At 52.0% G+C, this 20,522-nt stretch overlaps 6 protein-coding genes across 6 annotated transcripts; 2 read left to right on the forward strand and 4 right to left on the reverse strand.

Annotated features, from left to right (window-relative positions):
- Positions 1–122: 122 nt before the first annotated feature.
- Positions 123–1,367, forward strand: SEC62 (Sec62 family protein translocation protein; the record flags this gene model as incomplete). Its single annotated transcript, XM_043279082.1, has 3 exons — positions 123–534; positions 600–1,156; positions 1,209–1,367. 3 exons carry the CDS (start codon positions 123–125, stop codon positions 1,365–1,367), a joined length of 1,128 nt encoding a protein of 375 aa, XP_043136796.1.
- A 675-nt stretch (positions 1,368–2,042) lies between these two features.
- Positions 2,043–6,877, reverse strand: ACHE_40839A (peptidase family M20/M25/M40 protein; the record flags this gene model as incomplete). Its single annotated transcript, XM_043279083.1, has 3 exons — positions 2,043–4,565; positions 6,432–6,494; positions 6,563–6,877. 3 exons carry the CDS (start codon positions 6,875–6,877, stop codon positions 2,043–2,045), a joined length of 2,901 nt encoding a protein of 966 aa, XP_043136797.1.
- A 792-nt stretch (positions 6,878–7,669) lies between these two features.
- On the reverse strand, positions 7,670–9,597 carry ACHE_40840A (putative MFS multidrug transporter; the record flags this gene model as incomplete). The annotated part of the gene is made up of 3 exons (XM_043279084.1): positions 7,670–7,992; positions 8,049–8,093; positions 8,151–9,597. 3 exons carry the CDS (start codon positions 9,595–9,597, stop codon positions 7,670–7,672), a joined length of 1,815 nt encoding a protein of 604 aa, XP_043136798.1.
- Positions 9,598–11,185: 1,588 nt separating this feature from the next.
- ACHE_40841S (uncharacterized protein) lies at positions 11,186–12,207 on the forward strand (the record flags this gene model as incomplete). Its single annotated transcript, XM_043279085.1, has 3 exons — positions 11,186–11,464; positions 11,576–11,999; positions 12,155–12,207. The coding sequence occupies 3 exons, from the start codon at positions 11,186–11,188 to the stop codon at positions 12,205–12,207; spliced, it is 756 nt and encodes a 251-aa protein (XP_043136799.1).
- An 803-nt stretch (positions 12,208–13,010) lies between these two features.
- CAT2 (carnitine O-acetyltransferase CAT2) lies at positions 13,011–15,109 on the reverse strand (the record flags this gene model as incomplete). The annotated part of the gene is made up of 4 exons (XM_043279086.1): positions 13,011–13,143; positions 13,200–14,862; positions 14,920–14,965; positions 15,023–15,109. The coding sequence occupies 4 exons, from the start codon at positions 15,107–15,109 to the stop codon at positions 13,011–13,013; spliced, it is 1,929 nt and encodes a 642-aa protein (XP_043136800.1).
- Positions 15,110–15,993: 884 nt separating this feature from the next.
- Positions 15,994–18,699, reverse strand: ACHE_40843A (uncharacterized protein; the record flags this gene model as incomplete). The annotated part of the gene is made up of 2 exons (XM_043279088.1): positions 15,994–17,008; positions 17,060–18,699. The coding sequence occupies 2 exons, from the start codon at positions 18,697–18,699 to the stop codon at positions 15,994–15,996; spliced, it is 2,655 nt and encodes an 884-aa protein (XP_043136801.1).
- Between the last annotated feature and the right edge of the window lie 1,823 nt (positions 18,700–20,522).

The raw sequence follows: 20,522 nt of genomic DNA on the forward strand, positions 1-20,522 counted from the left end.
TTGCTGAGATCGACCCGAGTCTTTAATTAGGACCATTACGCCTTCCCTTTCACAACGCCGAGTCCTCTTCCACCACCACAAAACCCTCCAAACTAGGCCAAGGTCCCAATTACCTTCCCACCATGGCCACCCCCGGTGGTCCATCACCCCAGCAAATCGCTGCCATGCAGCAGCAGTTCGCCGCCGAAGCCGCCAAACGAGGACTGACCCCCGAGCAATTCGCCCAGCAACAACGCGAGCAACTAGCCGCAGAGGCACAAAAGCATGGCCTTACCACGGAACAGTATCTCGCGCAGCTCAGAGCGCGCGCTATCGCCGCCCACCAGAAGCAGATGGAGCTGCAGCAACAGGGTCAACCGTCGACACGGCCTCCGACGCAGCAGCCGGGTCAGCAGCAGACTACTACGCAGGTGCCGGTGAATCCTAACAACCCGCCGGATCCGAAGGCGGTTGCTGTTGCGCAGTTCTTGCGGTCGCAGAATCTTAAGCCTAGGACGTGTATCATGGATGGGCAGCGGAAAGATATGTTCAAAGGTATATGGTCCTGGTGTGGGAACAAAGAAGATGCGGATGGATGGATGCTAACTGGGAGATAAAAGTGAAACGTGCAATTCGTGCGATTGAATCTCCCGCCTACGCCAAAGCTGCCGCAAAGAAAAACTCCCTTCTCCCCCCTGTGACAGACCGCGCCTCCGCAGAGAACGTCTTCAAGCTCCTCCCTCTCTCTCTCCTCGCCCTCCGAGTCTCCAAGGTCGACCCGCACGCAGGCCACAACCACGCGAAGCCGAAGAACCGAGTCAAGGGACTCTGGACCGTGAAAATCGAACAGCACCAGGAAACCGACCCGATGATGCACTACGTCTGGCTCTATGAAGGACCGCAATGGAAGCAAAAGGCCATGGCCGCGGCCGTTGTGGCTGGTATCTTCGCCGTGGTGCTCTTCCCGCTGTGGCCTATGATGCTGCGACAGGGAGTGTGGTATCTGAGTGTGGGCATGATGGGCTTGCTGGGATTGTTCTTTGCCATGTCGATCTTCCGTCTGATTCTGTTCTGCATCACGGTGTTTGTCGTACCGCCCGGTCTGTGGCTCTTCCCGAACTTGTTCGAGGATGTTGGGTTCATTGATAGTTTCAAGCCTTTGTGGGGATGGCAAGAGGTAGGCCGATCTCACTCTTGTGCGTTACAGTCCATGCTAATCTATATCCCAGACCAAGAAAAAGAAGTCCAAGAAATCCGTCAAAGGCGAAGCGCTCTCGACAGCAACCAACCAGACAACGTCCGCCACTACTACCGCGACACCAGCCCCGGGTACTTCAGGTACCGTCAAGCGCGATCTAGCGCCGAAGGTGGAGGAGGCGGACGAGTAATTTTTCTTCATTCTTTTCTTTCCCGTGTTTTTGTCACTTTCTTCATTTCCACGCTAAACAGCGACTCATTATCGGATACCGTTTGCATCGATTTCTCGTTTCTGGCATGACTAGGTCGCTTATCGGATTCTGTATGTTGTTACGTTATATTTTTAAGTTCAATGTGTTATAGGGGTCCAAAATTACTGTAGGCATCATTCCACCAACCATTAGACTAATGAGACTATATTCCTGCCATGGAATGACACAAAAATGAACTGCAAAATGAACAAGAACCACGAAACTACCCAAAGAATGATTGTTGGTCAAAAAATATAGATTTAGGTATATACATACATCCAGCATGCCATGAAATGAATATATAATACACTCGGCCAGTCAATTAAACAATGAATAAATCCGTCCTCCAGAGAAGTCAGATGACAAATAGAAAAAAAAGGAAAGACAATAAATGCATCACCGTAGAAGGTATATAAAATCGAAAATGAGATATCCAGCCAGTCCGTGTAGTAAGGTAAGTCATGGACTCCTCGAAATGCATCAAGAAATGAGAAAAACAAGCCAGTGAAATAAAAAGCATATATATATAAAAGGAAATGAAATGAAGAATGTGAAGGAGAGTATATGTTTAAAATATGATTGCCCGAAAAGGAATGACAGAGAAGTAGGGACCGACTACCTCGCCGACGAAGAAATACTCCTCATTCCCAACGAAAACCTAGACGAATGCGAATGTCCCGCAACCCCCACAGAACTCTTCCTCTCCTTGATCTTCCTCAATCCATGCCCGTGTACCGGCGGCGGACTCTTGCATGATCGTGGGGATACTGGAAGTGCCGTGTCGGCGGCAGATGGGTCGACGGGGACCGGTGATGGGATCTTGGGGAGAGGACAGCTTGGAGGTGGGAGCGTGGGCGGGCCCACGGCGAGACCGGGCATGGATTTCCGACGCGAGACGTTGGGCATGGGGGAGTAGGAGTAGGTGACGTTTGTGGTGTTATTTGTCGGGTAGAGGACGGAGGTGCGGCTCTTTTGGGGGTCGCGGTGGGAGCGGGTTGACTGGGGTGGTGATTGGGGGGGCTGGATGTCGCCGGTTGCGAGGGATGCGTCGACTGAGGAGACGATGCTCATTGGTCGTGAGGGGCGTGGTGTGCTGTTGACTGTTGACACGCTGCTTCGCGGCGGGCGGGTTATGGCTGTTGATGGTTTGCGCTCGCTGCTTTGCTGTGCTGTCGATTCGCATGTCACCAGTGAGTCCTGTGAGGGGGATACTCGCAATGGTCGCCTTCGGTTCATGCTGCTTTGACGGGAGACATAGCCATGAGGATCGCTTGGGTCATTGCGGCTCATGCTGGAGAGACTGCGCACGGGGGATTGAGGGGGAGATGGGAACGACGCGATGGCATTGATGTCGAAGTCGTCCTCGTTCTGGTGATCCGGTTGTTGGATGGATGCCAGTTGTAGCGGTGGGATATTGTTCATGGTCGTCCTGGCTGCGAAGCGCTTGCTGAAAGAGGGGACGCTGAAATTGGGAGCCGGCGGTGATGCGCTTCGAACAGACGGATCTGGTGCTGTTGATTGAGACCGAGGTAACTCTGAGACATCCGGTTGGAACGGCTCTACTGGTTGCGTAGACATGTATGCCATCGATCGTCGTTTCTTCGGACTTGTCAAGGCTGGAGGACTCTGCGTGATTTCCCGCGGGGGAGATGATACGACATTTGCTGGGCCGTGATTGCGCATCGCAGGTGAACTGGTAGCATCCCGTGGGGGAATTGGCGTCACCGTTGTGGTCGACTCCGATGTCGTCGCTGTGGCGGTAGTGGCAGCATAGAAACGTCCCGAGCCGCCATTGGCAGTGGCTTGTGGTGCTCCCACATCAGTAGCGGCCGTGGAGACCAAAGAATGGCGGTTACTGTTGGACACATAGGAACTCCGGCGGGAGTCACCCTCTGACTGACTCTCATTTTGCGGTTGCAAGTACAGGTTCGAAAAACGATTAGGGTCTCTCTTCACGAGTTGTCGCACACTGGTCTTTGACCGCAGTTGCTGTTCCATTCCATCGTCAAATACCCGTTCCGAAACATACTTTTTGCCCCCGCGAGCCTCGATCTGCGCTCGGACGGTAAGCAGCCAAGAACTCAATTCGTCGGGATCGTTGAACACCAGAAGGAAACTCTGAGTTAGTCTCCGTGTGTAAGACCGATGGAAACCCAATCGTGTCAGCAACGGCCGAGGCACATCCGTAGATACAGGGGCTTCGGATCCATCTGCACCTTGCGATACTTGTAATACCCAATGCTTCCCTGGGATAGCGTCACTTGCGAAAGCCACCGATTTGGGGCCCAGAAGGAGCATCTTCTCGGGTAGTCGGTCATATTTCCCTTCCCCAGAGTATTGCAAAATATACCCCGAAGTAGTCACAACGTAGACCTTCTGAGTCCAGTCCGTTTTGCCAATTGTCTCCGATAGTGACCGCAGATGCTTCCTCTCCTTGTCCTCCTTCTTCTTCCTAGCTGCAGCTTCTTCGCGCGTGTCTTCTCTCTGCTGTGACAAGGCACCAACGTTCTCATCCTCGCGCGACCCACCGCCCTTGGAAGTAGCATGCGCACGTAAGATAGCGTCAGCTGACAGTGTCGGGGCTGGGAGAGTGCTATGCTTGATGGCTTGCGGGTAAGCTTGGAACAGAGGCGGTGGTTTCCATCCCAGATCCCGGGTCGGCGGCTTATCCTCCTCGCTTGGCTTCGGGGGCGGTGGTTTGGACGGGGGGAGCTTGTTTCGCGTAGGCAGCTCAGCTGCGGACGTAGGCGACGTGACGAGGGTAGGAGTCGAGACCGCGGTCTTGGGTGTGTTACAGAAGTTTGGCGATAATGGCATGTCGGGTTGTGTCACTGTTGTTGTCTGGTTATTGTTATTAAGATTGATCTTGGTGGTACTGGCGTTTATGTTGGCATTCGTGCCCGTGGGATGCATTTCGTCGATCTCGGCAAGTTTGTGGTCATGGGCAGGCTTGCGTGCTGATTTGTCGCGGCCAAAGAGGTTGCGCAAGCTGGACTTGGACGACTGGCGCTTCGGTGGTTGCAAGGGAACCTTCTCCATGGCCTCGCCATTGGCACTGGCATATTCGTTTGGTCGAGGACGGTTGGCCGGCGCAGGGCGGGCTGTTGGACGACTGAAGTTTGTCTGGCCGAAATCGGTCTGTAGTGGTGCCAGTCGTTGACCTCTGCGTTCGCTGACCGAGAGGTGAGGGGGTTGTATGTTCAAGGCCATCTTATCTGATCCTCCGCGTTCCAACACTGTTTGCCTGTATAGTGTAATTCCGCGTCCACACACAATTGTGAATCAGATTCGAAAGTATTGTCAGACGAAAGGAAGGGTATCATATAAAACAAGAAAACGCAGGCGTCAAAATTAAAAATAAAATAATAATAGCAGCAAAAAAAAAGAGTGTATGCGCGAAAGTGCGGTGACTCGTAGTTGACCGGTGTAAGCAAATCAAGTCATGCAGGACGAATGACCCTTCTGAATGAGACAGACGTCACTCAACGAGCCGGAAAAGACACGCGCCGCACAAACTTCACGGCGGTCTGCCGAACCGCTCGAGATCCTGAATCGAACAAGGTGGAAAGAGGGAATGGAAGCGCGGGAGAGCAAGGCGACGGAGATTGAAGGGAGATCAGATCACTCCTGATAATCCCCAGAAGAACGTCTTGTCCGAAACAGCCCACCTGGAGGGGCGGAAATAGTAATTAAGAATGATAGGTAAAATTGGATATTAATATTAAAAAAACAAGTAATATAGATTCCCGAGCGAGAGACGACCTGCGTCAGCTGACAGTCGGGGAAACTGGCCACGAACGAGCGGGAAAGAATTAAAAAGACAAAGAATGGAAGGTGTAAAAGAAAGAGAACGTGCGTGAGAGAGAGGGCGCGAGAAAGAGAGAAAGGAAAAAAAAAAAAAAAAGAGGGAAATGCGCGCACGAGGTACCGATCGGGAGGCCGTTGAGTGCTCCGTTCGCTGTACTTTTTTGTCTTTGCTTAAATTCATTTAATCTCTCTAGTGCCGCCGAGTGGAGTGTGAGGAAATGCCGGTCGAGTCGAGAGCTGGTCTTGCGATGATCCGGACGACACAACGACACGAGTCAAAAACATTAAGACCCCCAGCAATTCTTCCGGTGCAGAATTTTTGGTTCTTCGTTTACTCCTTTCCTTTTTTTTTTGAGCAGCGATCCCGACATCCTGAAACCGTTCCTGAGGCAGACGAAACAATCGCGAACCCCTGAGTGGAGAGAACAAGGTTCGAGGTGCGGACGGTGTACGCTCGGAATACTTCTAGTATAGCGAATACGGACGTATTGAATAAGTCCGGTTTGAGTCAGGAACAGCGCCGTGAACCGATGGATGGCATTGTTTGGGTCGGGAGTCAACATCTGGTGCCTTCTCGCTTTGTCAATGTTTTCTGTCAATCAATCTGTCAGCACGAGGGATCATCGCTGCACGAGACGTATAACTCAGGGGCCATATACTTGCCTTTTACCCCTTTTGTCCAGAACATAAATCCACGGCGATATCAGAATCGGGTTCTTCAGCGAATGGAAATCCCGATATGTATCCGAAATGAAATCTCTCTCCCTCCCTCTCTAATGCTCCCGGACCAAGTCGAAAATGAGATTTCAGCCCAGGTGGATGACGGAGTCGAGATTTGCTCCATGTTTTACCCACTGTGGTGTGGACCAGGTCCATATTCAGTACCGAACAGGTAGGTATGGCAAAAAAGTTCTACCAAAAAAAGAAAGGAAAAATTTATACATCAAAGAACGAATTCCAAAAAAAAAAATTTTTTTCAGTAGCACTTCTGCCCCTCGTCTTGTTTCACGGCGCCTATCAAATCTGCTCCGTTCTCGCAATGCTCTGCCAAGGTCACATCCTTCTGCGAGAGGCCCCGCGGGTTATGCGTCGTCCAGTGCACATCGACCGAGCCGAACCTCTAATGAAGACACCATTATTGGTCAGATCATGCATCCAGGCAGGCAATAAATGCAGGGAACACTAAGGAACACATACCAGGGTGATAGTCGGATGGTGTTTCTTGGCTGCACTCTCAGCCGCAATTACATTGACAAAACTCTAGTCGCCGATCAGCTTCAGGGCGAAAAAAGAAAAAAAAAAGGGAGAAGGGAAAAGGGAGAACATACCACTGCCTTGAAGTACGCCTTGAAATAAAAGGTCTTGGTCACTCCCATTCCATCCTGGTCCAGCTGCCATCCGCGTTGCCGTAGCGAGTTCAGCCCTCTCACTACCTGCTCTGTGTCTTCCCCTTCGGAGAATCGAATGGTAGATGGCTGATTAGTCGATGAAGCCATCCGGACCGGAGAGCATGTCGCAACGGAGGTTGAAGCAATAGGAACGCGGAGAGGACAAGTTCGCGTTGCAGTCCAGAACACGGGAGGAATTGGTTGTGCTGTTTGGATACGAGCAAGCCGTGAGAGCTGGAGGATACTACGTCGCATAATGAAAAGGCGCTGGTGTGTTGCAGCTGCTCAATCCGTATAAACGAGACGAGCAAGAAGATGATGAAGTCATCGGTCCGTCGGTCCGGATCATCTGGAAGTCCCGCCACGCAACTCTCCGTACAGGCAACTACACAGTACTTAGGATGCCCATATCCTACGATGAGAAGACAAAATAAAAAAAGAAAAAAAAGACATTAGTAGATTCAGCTTTTGCTCTATGGGCCGTCCCAAGCAAAGCGCCCGAACACCACCGCAGAATGCCGCCATTTCAAATTACATCTGCATCACAGATAGGAAAATAAAGCAAAGAAAAAAGGGAAAAAAAATTACACAGTCATCATGATCAGAATAGAAACGCTATCACTGGTCTGGCCAGTGGCCCCATTCGCTTCTTCGCTTCTCTATCTGAGCCAGTCAAAAAGAGGAAGGAAATGAGGCATTGGGGTACACATTGATCCAGGTCTCTGGTTCAATACTAAGGACCCACATGCAGCTTCCCATCGATCAGATCAGAGGCAAAGAAAAAAGAGTAGGAAAAAAAAAAAAAACTTAGCAATACATTGGGGGTATGAAGTTTTAAAACAATCCCTTTCCTCCACTCAAATGCACAAGAACAAAAGATAAAGATCAGTTGATGTTCCTTCAAAAGGGCAAAAAAGAAAGAAGTACTTCATGCCTCCATTGACAAACTGTCTGCTTGAGCATCGTCTTATGGTCGTTCAATCATAATTGTGTAAATCAGCATGTCATCATGCAATGATCTAACGTTATGTAGTTGAAGGTTCTTTTTTAAGACAGGGAGTTGCGACGAGAGGCAACACGGGAGTTAGCTTGGGAAGCAACACGGGAGTTGGCTTGCGAGGGATCGCGTGATGCGATGTAGCTGTTCTGGCGACTTCCCAATGTCTGTCGGATGCGAAGGTTCTGCTGCGACCTCACAAACGAGTTGGCACGAGAGTTGAGCTGGGAAACTCCTTGTCCCTGAGCCATGTGCTGATGCATCTCCGCACGGGCGTCCGAGAGCTGTTGGGCAAATGGCGAGCGTTTGCGAAGAGTTGGTCCGTACCAGTAGACAACGTACACTGCAAGCACGAGAACGAAAGAAATACAGCCTGAAGAATTGTCAGAAAAGACGGTTAAGGGCAGAAAAGAAGCACAAGAAACTTACCAAGAATAGTAGACGCATACTCAAGGTGATATTTGCCGCCAATGTCTATATAAATGCATTAGTATCCGGAAATGAAAAGGAAAGCAAAGAGAGAAAACATACTCTGATAGAAAGGAGTAGCAGGCACAGTCAGAACACCAGCCAAGAAGTCTCTGGCCCAGCCGTTGCCACCAGTCGCCGAGGCTGAGTAGGGTCCGTAGGCACAGATCATGTAGTCAATGGTGGCCATGTAAATAGCGTAATTGGCAATGCCGACAATGGCCGCGAAAATCATGCTTCCAATCCAGTGGACGTTCGACAAGCTGGTCCAGGCGAAGCCAAAGAGACCAATGGGTAGACAGGGTGCTGTGTACAACAACCACCAAAGACGAGATTCGTACTGCGTGCGCTCGTCGTCCGGCCAGCGAAGACGCTGGGCCTTGTTCCGACGGAACACGGGAATGAAAGATGCATAGGCAATGAAGTAGCCGACAAGGATGGGAATGAAGGATAGACCAATGGCCCAGGCGCTGAAGTTCCACTGTCCGTACACCAAGGCAAACGACTGGATAAACATGAAAATCAGAGCGTCGCTGAATCCACTGAGGAGCGAGAGAGTCATGACAATGGGCTCCGTCAAGAACATGCGGAACGGACGAATCCAAGTGACAAGAACCTCACGGACCGAAAAGCGCTCCCTGTAGGGTACCAGCTCGTTGGGGCCATACACATTGAGATTCTCGCCGCTCTTACGCTTCCGCTTGGCGATCTTGTCGAGCATGATGGTAGTTCTGGTTTCGGGCACGAGGACGAAGTGCAGGGCCTGGACAAAACCGCCAAAGATCAACTGGATCCAGATGTTCCAGCGCCAGGGCAGGAATTGTTCAACGAAACCACCAACGACAGGGCCGATGACGGAACCAGCAACGGACGAGAAGACAACGCAGGCCACAGCATACTGCTGGTCTTCAGCCTCCCACAGGTCGGCAATCATGCCAAGGGTGACAGAGCCACCGGCAGACGACAGACCACCCAGGGCCCGACCAACTATGATGGTGGCGAAATTGGGAGCGATAGCAACAGGAATCTGCCAAATGTTGACAAGAAAGAGACTGGCTTGGAGGATAGGCTTGCGGCCAAGCTCCTCACTCCACGGAGCCCACAATTCGCAGCCAAAGGCGTACAAGACCAGGAAGATCATGGCACCACAACGAGCAGCCTGCTTGCTGACGTTGAACTCCTCCGAAATTCCCCCGACGGCGTTGGAGTAGAGACTGGTATTGAAGTTCATCGAAACCTGGACCAAGAAGATGACCATGATGATTGTCCACTTTTTCAACGACGAAAAGGAGTAGCCCAACTGGTCGTAACAGTCGGCCTCGGTGAGCTCAATCTTGGGGTCGGATGGGGTACGCTGAGCCTTGTCCAGAGACTCAGGCTGGTCGGTTTGGGGTACAATGACACCGTTGTCTTCCTTGAGGGCGTTTTTGAGAATCGCGTCCACATGAGTGGAGGAAGTCTCGCTGTCGCGGGGCTTCTCCTCGGAGGAGAATTTATGATCACCCGCCATGGTTTCGGCCACTGCGGCCAAATCGAAGCGGTTAGTTAGAAAGCCAAAGGGAGTGCATCGAACGAGGAATTGGAGACATACGGGTTTAGTAAAGACGAGACAAGAACAGTCTCAGGACAGTGACACTCTCTGAGACAAAAGAGGGTGCTCACGAGGCTGACAGAGCCAGCAGTAAAAGAGACACTGATTATCTCTGATAATCAGTGACAAGAACCAGGAAGTTCCAAGAAAACACTCAGGAACGATGAGGAGAAGTGAGAAAGGAAAAAGAGAAAAAAAGGGACAAGGTGAGCAATGAGAGAGAAAGAAGAAAGAGAAAGGGAAGAATGTAAGAAAGGTAAGAAAGGTGGGAAGGAGAGAGAAGAAAAAGGAATGTTGGGGAAGGAACGAATAAATACAGGCCGAAGCGGGTGAATTCAAATAATAAATTTTGGGAAGGAACAGTGAATGATACCTGGTTACCAGATTGGGAAAGTACGGGGAACGGCCCCAGGCCGATACGACGGTTGGCCGACGGTCCACTGTAGGTCATTATTACAGACACACTGGTCCGGGGAAGTAGCACGAAGTACACTATAATACACTATAGAATACGCCGGAGAGCCAGCCCTATGCTGTTGTCTCGTTATAGTACTACAGATCGTAGAATGGACAATGTAACTGTAGAGAACAAGCATACGGTATGCCGAACATACAGCTCAGGGCACTCTTCGCCACGTCGGTTGCTTTCTTTCGAATTTACGGCATCCTCTGAATACGGAACTTAAGCACGGGAAAAGGCGAACAAGAAATGGATGCCAAGGTCCAAGCTAGAACTACTAACAGAGTTTGGTTAGCGTCCTTTGCCTCCCCACGGGCAATGGCCAACCAATTGGGTTATGGTCCCACTCCGGGGGTTTAGCGTACTTTGTACTTGTCTCCGGATTGCCTTTTTTGGGAACAGGGACAGACCCTGTCGGAGAGATGAGTATTTACATAATGTGGTATAAACCTCATAGAATGGTCGTATAGATTACTAGAGGAATGCATTATTGTATGTAAGATCAGGTGGTTGCACCAGAGATTCCATGGACCCGTCCCAGTCACGGGGTCAGACCAGCAAATTGACGTCTTGCAGCAAACCTTGTCAGTCCCTGTTGCCGGTCATGACTCGGACTTGACCGGCTTCTGACGTCATGTGACTTTCCTGAAACGGATTTGGTCCATCGGGACGCTTCTGATCATACTGCTCCTAGCCTAGCGCATACAGTAATGTGCTGGATAATAGTAATACATCCGTACTCCGTACTCCGTAGTGGCATACCGATTGTCATCGCACGATATTCTCCGACTGTCAGCCAGAATTCACGTGATTTTCCCTCGCCGGTTCCGGTTCGGCCGGTCTCCGTGCCTGTTTTCGGTTCAGTACCGACCGCCTTCTTAATCCGGCCGTATCAGTCTTAGCTTCAACATACAAACTGCCTGGTTCACCTTCATCAACCTCACTACTCCTGCTCCTCTTATCCATCGGTTTCTATACCCAGGGAAGCGTTTTCTTAGCTGTTATATACTGTATCCACTGCTTTACATCACCACGTTTTCCAGTGACATGAACCATCCTTCCGCCGAACCGTCTCTTCCCCCGCAGAGCTCGCCGCGCAGCCGTCTATCTATCTCGGAACATCGTCGTTCAGCATTGGCCAGCTTGAATTCAAATATGGCCGACTCTACCGTGGCCCAATCCGATCCCCGGTCCTCCTCCAAACCCCGTGCAAGCAACGGCGGCAGTCCGATTTTGGCCACCACCGGCGATCCACACCATCATCATCGCACTCCCTCACTGGGAGAATTGCATCAGGAGCTCGAGCAGGAACAGGAAGCTCAGGTGGTATGATATGACAGGCCCCTGCCCATTCTTTGAGTTTGACCCTTTTCGTCTAAGAGTTGCCCTTGGGGTAATAATCATCGGCACCGCTGACCGTTTAACTTTGGTTGCCAGAACCGACTCCTGCAGATGATTCGCTCCCAGCAGGCCCAACTCCAACAGCTTCAGCAACAGCAGCAACCGCAGTCCTCTGGAACCGCCATTGTCGACGAGACTACCCCACATTCCGATTCTACGCCATTCCCACCCTTCCCGCCACTCCCCACGGCAAGTGGCCGAACTTCCACCCAATTGTCTCCCTCGTTCTCCAGTCGTCGACAATCTCGGCCATCTAGTCAGGCCGCGTCCCCTAATCTCCGACCGCAACCCTCCCTGCACCATCTGCGTGGACCCCCGGAAGGGTTGGAGTCACTTGCGGGCACCAGTGATAACGCCGCGTCGCGGAGTAACAGCAGAGATGAGTGCGCATTTTACCAGGCAGAAGCAGCCATGCTTTCTCGCGAAAATCAGATGTTGCGTCAGCGAATCCGGGATTTAGGTAAGTCGCGCATGCGGCATTTTAGTTTTCTCTTTCGTTGTCTTTCTCTTTTTGCATTTTCCTCCTTCCGACCGGGATGTACCGTCTCCGGAATTAACTTTTTACCCCACAACTGCCATGCGCTAATACCGGACCGATTTCTTCTTCCCGTCTAGAGCGACAAGTTGCATCCCAAACCCAACCCGACTCGGCGGTCGACAAGACTTGATTTAGGCAAAATACATTATACCCAAAAAAAAAAAAAAAAGCCAAAACGGTGTGCCAGGATCATCTCATCTCCTTCCCCAGATTTAACACCAATATTCTCCGTGGCACCTTCTAGATCCCAACTCATGCTACCTACCGGTACGACATTACCAAATAAATACCCATGTTCGCCATGTGCCATGTGAGACGACCCCGAAGCTGACTGTACAAGTACCTGTGTACCCCCTCATTCCAATGCGGTCTCACGAACGCCACGAGGTGACGAGGTGAGCAGATACCACCAGTATGGTATGGTGAAAGTATCACTAGGCTACATGATTATACCCTGTTTGATTAGTGTTTAGTGTTTAGTGTTTGTTGTACGTATACAATAGATCTTGCTACACGGCTGTTTTCTGTTCGTTTTTCTCAATTACGTAGAGTCGTACGCATATATATTTCGACAACCATTCTTGCTCGAATATATCCCGGTTCGTATGGAACACGACCCTAGCTATCACCTATTAATAGGCCCTCTATGGAAATAGTACGGAACAAGCATGTCCGGATTGAGCTTCGATTCCCTGAGTCATCGTTTGTTCTATATCCCGTATCCCTACGTCTACAAAGCAGATGACTCTCACAGCCACTACTACATGTACATAATACGACACTGCGACAAGGAACACACTACATCATTCAAATCCGAACCCCCCCAAAAAAAAGATATATATCCCAGGTAAAATCTATCATAATAATATATACAACACGCTAATCCATATCCATCCCAATCTAATCCCTAACTAATCATACACCCACACAAGCTTACAGCTTAGCCTTTTCAGCCTGAGCCGCAAGGTCAGGCATCAGCAGATCCCGCAGGTCATTCGCAGCCTCGTTGAGGTAGTAGCTCATACGGTTTGCGCCGATGCGCTTGCAGACGATGTTGAAGTTGAGGCTATCGCATGTTAGCTTAACTCTTTTTCTTATAGTGTGAAGGAGGCGAAGACATACCTGTTCTCGTTAACCATGTACGCAATACCGAATCCATCATCGATGACCTGGCTCCATCCGTATCCGTTGAAGAACTCCGAGCTCAGCTGGCTGGTTGACAGGTACCACGAGCCACTGTAGCTGTAGGCAGGGTCCTGGTAGAGATCGGGCAGCTGCTCGCCGTCCTTGAGTAGCTTCTTCAGACCGAACAGGTGGCGGTCGACACCGCGGCCGTCGCTGGCGTCCATGGTGTACTTGGTGTGCGAGGCGAGAGCGGTGCGGAAGAGACGCACGACTTCCTCGCGGGGCACAGAGGAATCTTGATGGGCCTTGCAGAAGGCGGTGCTGTCGTCAGAGACGGTACGGATGGTCTCCGTACGGCCCTCCTGGAACTTACGGGTCGAGGCGGACTCGTAGGTGGGACGGTTCTTGCCGTACATCTTGAAGTACGCTAGCTGGATGATCATTTGGACGTACGCGTCGGGGCTGCACTTGAACTTCTTGATCAGACCCTTTCCGTAACCCTGGTAGGCCTGGACGACCAGTTCGTGCGAGCCGATCTGCTGGCTGTGCTCCTTGTGGGCGGCGGTGATGGACTCCTGCACGGCGTCGTTCACTTTGAACTCGATGGGGCGGGGGTCAGCAAGGTTGGAGCGGACGGACTTGTCGGAGAGGTCGATCTTGTTGTTGAAGATGAAGGAGTTGAGGGTGTCGTTCAAGCGGTGGGTGGGGCTACCGTCCATCATGCTGTGCTCACCCATGAAACCGGCAGTACCGTTGTCGTTGATGATGAACTGCAGCGGCTTGTCGAACCAGCGGTTGCAGCCGTCGCCGTGCCAGTACTGGTGGGCCCGCTCCTCCAGGGTGACGGGGGTGGCATCATCGAGGCAGACAAGGAAACCAGCAGACTCGATATCCTTCAGTGTCTGCTCGTTGACCGGATCGGCTGCAAGCAGCTGCTTCCGGGCATCGTTCCAGAGGTCCCGGTTGGCAACGGTCAAGACACCCACCGGGGGAGCGCGCTGCGCAATCTCATAGATACGCTCAAACTGTCTCTGCAGTTCGGAGAAGTTGAGGGGCTCGCCGTTGACAACAGTCGGCACCTTGAAGAACTGGTTCTTGCGCACAACAACAATATGCTCATTCTCCTGAGCAGCGAACTTGCGAGGCGCATCGACGCCATCGCCAGGGACACGGCAGCAGTTAAACATGTACTCATACGAGCCCATAGCCATAGGCTGGCCACGCATGTACTCCGGCTCCAACGAACCATCGTCAACCTGCTTCTTGAACTCCAGCGCAGCAGAGGCAATAGAAGCCGCTCGCTTAGCAGGCTCGCGCCGTGCCCGGTCATCCTTGAACGAATAGAAGTACGAGACATAGGGGATAACAGGGTCCCGGTATCCCAAGTATGCAGCGTTATTCCACCACTCCGTCAACCAGTTCCGGCAATTTGGGTCTGCCGCGCGCGCCAACAACCGCTCCTGCAATGTCTGGCCCGAGCCACCAGGACGAATGAAAGCCTCGACGGCCTTCTTGGTACGCTCGTACTCGGCATCGGTGACGATAGGGTGGACGGATTTCAGGTAACGCTTGGCGGTTTCCTCGAGAGACGGGACTGGCAGACGAGGGAGAGAGTCTTCAAAACGGAGCATTTTGCCCTTAGAGAGGTCTTCCTTGTATCCTAGAATTGATTAATTCCGGTGACCGAGTGGAAACATGTGAATCTGGGAAAACTTACCCTCAGGGACGGAAGATGCATTGCGACGAGGAGCCATGATGGGGGACTGTCTCGCAGTCAGAATTCAACTCCTCTCTTTCACTTTCCTATCCTAGGTACTCACTGATCTGGCGAGAATAGAGGGGGTAGGAGAAAGACGTTGCCGTGTGAAGGTGGTGGAAAGACGGCTTCGTGCAGAAGCCGTGAACATCCCTCGTTGTTTGAAAAAATGTGAGAAAGGGAGAAGAAGAAGGGGGTTGAGGAAAGGGAAATTGAGGTCAAGGATGTCGTAAGAATGAAAGAAACGGACCGGAATAGAAAAGAGGTTAAAAAAAGGACAGAAATGAAGAGGGATGATGTCCTCAAGAATTAAAGCGGAAACAACTTGAGCCTCGGTTGGAGGGAATTCCGTCACAACCGACCGAGTGTTACCGTACGGTATGGTCACACCTGGTCATGCGCATCCCACTCGGAGCGATGGAAGGGAGGGCTGGCGGTTGTAAGAATGGTAACGGAGGGGTCAGGATAAGTGACATGACGGTATTACCATTTCAGGTGAGCCTCGGTTGATCTGATCAGTTGACACTAGCTGTGAATAGTTGGAATATGAAGACAAGAACATAGTGAAGTATAAGGGGTTATCTAGAAGAATACATCGAAAAGAGAACTACTGTGTATATGCATCACGGCTACCAGAACTCTACTTTGTACAAGTAACGTACTGAGACTCAAGGTTTGTATAAATGCGGGGGGATCTCCAATGACGACCACGGCTAAGATCTGATATGGGCAGCCCTTCACCTAAGAACAGCGAATTAACGAACACCATTAGACAAGATAAGAATCATAGTACAGCCAGCAGTTACTGCTAGGAACTTTCATTGATAGACGTCATCTCCCTTCATCCGTCCCCGCTGTCCCGGACTGTAACATACTAGAATAGAGAAGCACCGTTAGGTATCATATCTATATCGACCAACAGAACCTCCCATAAAAAAAAAAAAAAAAGCCATCGCACGCGCCTTGCTAGCAAACAGAATATTAAAAGCAATGCATTAAGAACAAATCAAAAGAGGGGTATAGCCCAAAATAGAATCATGAGACCGGCTGCACCGTAGTCCGCTGTTCTTCGTTCATTCGCATCTTCGATCGCGCATCAACTTCCAATCCGCGATTGCGAAGGTCCTCCAACTTGATCACTGCAGGTCCCGTGCAGATTCTCCCGGTTTGCATGAGGTTGCGTAGACGCTTGCGTCGTGCTTCGCCGCCGCGCTCTTCACCACGTCCGGCACCTTCTTCAACCCAGTCAATGCGCAAGACCTGGAAGCTCATACCGTCGTGACTGCCGTCCCAGGTCCGCGACTTGATGCCAAACAGCACGCTCTGATCGTACTTGTCCAGCTTGGGGAGGATCAACAAGGTGATGTGGAGATCCTTGTCTGCGGGTGGCACCGGGGGAATCCGGGGTTGATCTGACTCGCGTTCTTCCTCCGACGGTGGCGGCGCATGCTGGTAGGTGTCTCTGATTTCCAAATCCAGGAAGCTCTCGTCCACATCGTCTCCCCAGGCGCCGCGGATAAATCCCGAGTGGATTGCAGCTGCAACGGGATCCGAGTCATCGGTGTAGACACCCGTTCCCCACAGAGCCCGGCGTGCACAAATTTCCTCGCGACGGGCCGCGTCGATCCTATATCGAGGCACACGCACCGTAAATGTACAGTTCTCCTTGCCTTCAAACCGCGGGAGCGGCTGGGGCGTCGAAGTGTATCCAAATTTGGCACTCTCTAGCGGGGATTTGGTGGACGGGACTCCAATACGTGGTGCGTACAAGGTCGAACCGAGGTGATGACGGGGGAGATGAGAAACACTAGATCGCACGGGATCAATGTTCACCACGGTCCGAGGTTCACGCATAGGCGACAGAACGTTGAGGGCAGGGGCAGATGTCCGGGAGGGGTGATGGTGGTGATGATGGTGATGGTGATGATGATGGTGGTGATGCGGAGTTACTCCGGAGCTGCCCTCAGCTGATACCGTCGACGCCCGGTGGAAGGAGTTCATCGAAGACATCGGTCGTCCTTCCTCTTCTGGCTTCCGGTGATGGTGGTGACTGAAAACAGTTAGCTTTATCATTGTACAATTAAGAAGGTCAAAAACATACTGATGATGGTGGTGGTGGGCATGTCGTCCTCGCCGACCACGTCCCAAGACACCAGTCCGCGAGTCAAGGATTTCACCCTCCACTGATTGAACTTCTTCCTCTCGCGACTTCTTTGACCGTTTTCCGGTGGTCGAACCAGGTCGAGCAGTCTTTGCTTCATCGTTCGGGGCATCACCATTGGTGGACCGGGCTGTACCGCTGTCCCGTTTAAAGGGACTCATGATGGGGGTGGAGTGTGCGCTTCCTGCTGTCGGGGCGGTGACACCACCGACACCACTTCCGATGCCGGAGAACACACGGCCCAAGTCATTCTTGATACTCGACTCCCCTCCAGGGCCCGAGGCACCTTGCACCGCTTGGGGCAAGGGTGAAGCACGACCGCCTCGCTTCTCTGCACCAACTCCGAGAAGGTTGCGGTGGTGCATAAGTTCATCACTTCCTTTGCGTCGATCATCCGTGGCGGTTTGCGTCAGGGGTGATGGACCCGTAGATAAACCAGAACTGAAAAGCCGGGGCGGTTCAGTCTGCAACTTGTGTAAATAAGGCGGTTGCTCACTGGGCGGGGGCGTGGGTTGAGTTTGAGTGGATAGAGAAACAGGTCGCGAACCACTTCCTGCCTGAGAACCTAATGACTTGGTATAGCTTTGAATCGCGCCGAATCCGAAACCGGGACTGGGCTCAGGTGCAGGAAAGCGCTTAGCTTCCGGTGAAGGCGGTTGTGAACGACCGAGTTCCCACGCTCCGGGCCCTTGCGGCCGGCCAAATGCCTCTCGATCTCCGTAAGCACTGTACCGGTGACCTGACGCTCGGGAAGCGTCGAGCTCCTGCCCCATCGCTCTCTCTTTCTCCCGCTGCGCTAGTTCTTCCGAATGGCGGTCGGGATAGAGACTCCCGAATCGGCCATGTTCTGAGAATGGTGTCGGACGCGGTTGTGTTGCGCTAATGGCTGCCGCAGTAGGACCAGCAGCACCCTCCCCTAATGCTAGGACCGGTCGTGAGAGTGGGCTGTAGCCAGGCCCACGTGCCGAGGGCTCGGCCTGGGGTTGGCTGCTGGGACGGGGAATCGAGCCATTGAGACTCAAGCGACGCGACTCGTTGTAAGCTGTTTCTGCTGAGGAGATTGGGGGAGATGGATGAGATGAGCCAGGCTTGTCGGGATATTGTGAGGATGATGGCGGCGCACGAGACGACGACAAAGGGTTGAACTTTGACTGCTCTGTGATAGACGCCTGTGAGACACCCCCGGAACTCGACCGATATGGGCGAGCTGGAGGGTGGCTTTTCGCAAACGACTTTTCGGGTGTCTGGGATCGCCGGAAGAACGGGTATTCGAGGGAGGCAGGTCTCGCCGGGGGAGACATGGCACCGGGATTCGCGGAAGGAGGAGCGCTGGTATAGGGAGAGGGAGAGGAGGATACAGGAGGACGAGAGTAGGGGCCTACATCCCGAGGTGGCCGGTCAGCGTCCGAGCCGAGCATGGCGGATATTGACATGCTGCTCCCAGGACGATGAGCCGGGTTGCTGGGATGCTGCTCACGGGACAAGAAGGTTGTAGGAAGCGGAGGCGCATTTGCCGTTTGTCCTCTTGATGTAGGGTAATGTTGGGGCGGGGATGGTGGCGGCATTTGGCGATTGCTCATGGCTGGCGGCGCGGAGGAATGATCGGTTGTGCCTGTGATGCGGATCGCGCGTTCAGTGATCAGTCTTGTTTGGAATCGGACACCAGCGCAATAATTGGTGAACTGATGGAGATGAAGGCGTAGACTTGGAAAAAGCAACAAGAAAGATAAGAAAAAGCAAAATAAATGCAACTACCCTCGCGTACGGGGTATGCAGGGTGTAAGCACAAACAACAGACAGCGGTTCCTGCGCGATAGCGTGAACGGGCCTAATGATGGCGACCAACTCACCAGCAAACGGGGGACTGCCAGACAGGTTGCCCAGAGACCTCCGACGTGAGGGATTGAGGGGGTGAGAAGAGGGGATCATAGGATAGGAAACGCGTGGATGAGCAAGATGAAAGCTTGGAGGAAAAAGGAACAAACAGGCGATGATTGCTGATGGGTCACGGGGAGCCACTGAGGTCACGGGGCCTGCAGGCGGTGACCACAAACCCGTGACCCCGGGAGCTCATCCGAGGCTAATCCATATTTGGAATAGTCTTCCCGAGCTGTCTCTCGGCAGTCGATCTTGAGTGCGGAACAGATGATGTACACAAGGGGAGAGAATTGGGTAGTAATAGTGATTGAGTGAGAGACAGAGGATAAAGGGGTGTGTTTAGATTTGGACAGGCATGAGAAAGGAGGACAATGTGCAAGGTCTGACGTGGTACTGCAGGTGCTCGATCGCTGCCCATCATTCATGCAACCGTTGGGCTCCAATCCCGGCATGTCCCATCGCGCGCGGCAAGGACAACACAAAGAAAGACAGACGAGTCCAAAACATAAAGAAAAGACGAAAGAATAGAAAGATAGCTGTGTATCTTACCTTCACTATACACCGTATTCAAGGCCCTGTTTCCAAAAAATCCCCGCTGATTCTGGCTCTGGTTCTGCCCCTGCGACCCATGGTTCACGTGCGGTAAATGATAACCGCTTGAACCGCCCATCAACAACGGCGACGGCTGAGAGTATGACGGCGATGGCGGAACACTGACAGGCGCAGGCGCAGACGACACAGGAAGAGGTGCAGAGGTATACGGTTGTGTGGGCTCGTAGATCACCGGACGAGATTCACGATATCCGTAAGGCGCGTAGGCAGTCGACTGAGCAGGAAGAGCTGGAGGAGGAGGAGGAAGGCTATATGAGCCACCGGGAGGAAGAACAGGAGGATTCGCTGGTGCGCGAGGAGGCGGCCGGACGAATATCGACGAGTCCGGTCGCGGCGGGAGTTGTGAATGATGAAATTCCATCATAGTCGTAATAATGATGAACGCTTAGAGTCAATGAGAAATGGTCCTCATCAGTGGTTGTGCTCGTGTGATGTTGGTGGGTTGTTGGTTTCTGAGCTGACACAAGCTGGAGACCGTTGACACGCACAAAGAAATGGCGGTGGAAAAGAGCTGTTGGGCAGAGCTCCAAACACTTCAGTCGCGCGTGATCAGATCCTGATACTGACGCGGATACTTATAAACAGAAGAAGAGAAGAGAAAGAAGCAAATGGTTTTAGGAGCAATAAGTACACGATAAAGACACTATTAGTGTCCGTCAAACAAGAGGAAAGAAAGGACGCAAAAAAAGAAAAAGAAAAAAAAGCGACGGTGAATGACTGGAAAATGCAGGCCGAGATCCAACGCCCTCCTTGAACCAATCACGGCCTGGTATCAGAAGGTGATCGGCTGGAGCAGCGGGGGAAGTGGATCTGATAGCACTTTGCCTATTCGGGTAATGTGTATATGGCCGATTAAGCCGTATTGATTCCCTTGCTCCCGTACGCAGTAAGGGCCGTGCAATTTCTACATAAT

Source organism: Aspergillus chevalieri, chromosome 4 (genome assembly GCF_016861735.1).
Source record: "Aspergillus chevalieri M1 DNA, chromosome 4, nearly complete sequence".
NCBI lineage: Eukaryota > Fungi > Ascomycota > Eurotiomycetes > Eurotiales > Aspergillaceae > Aspergillus > Aspergillus chevalieri.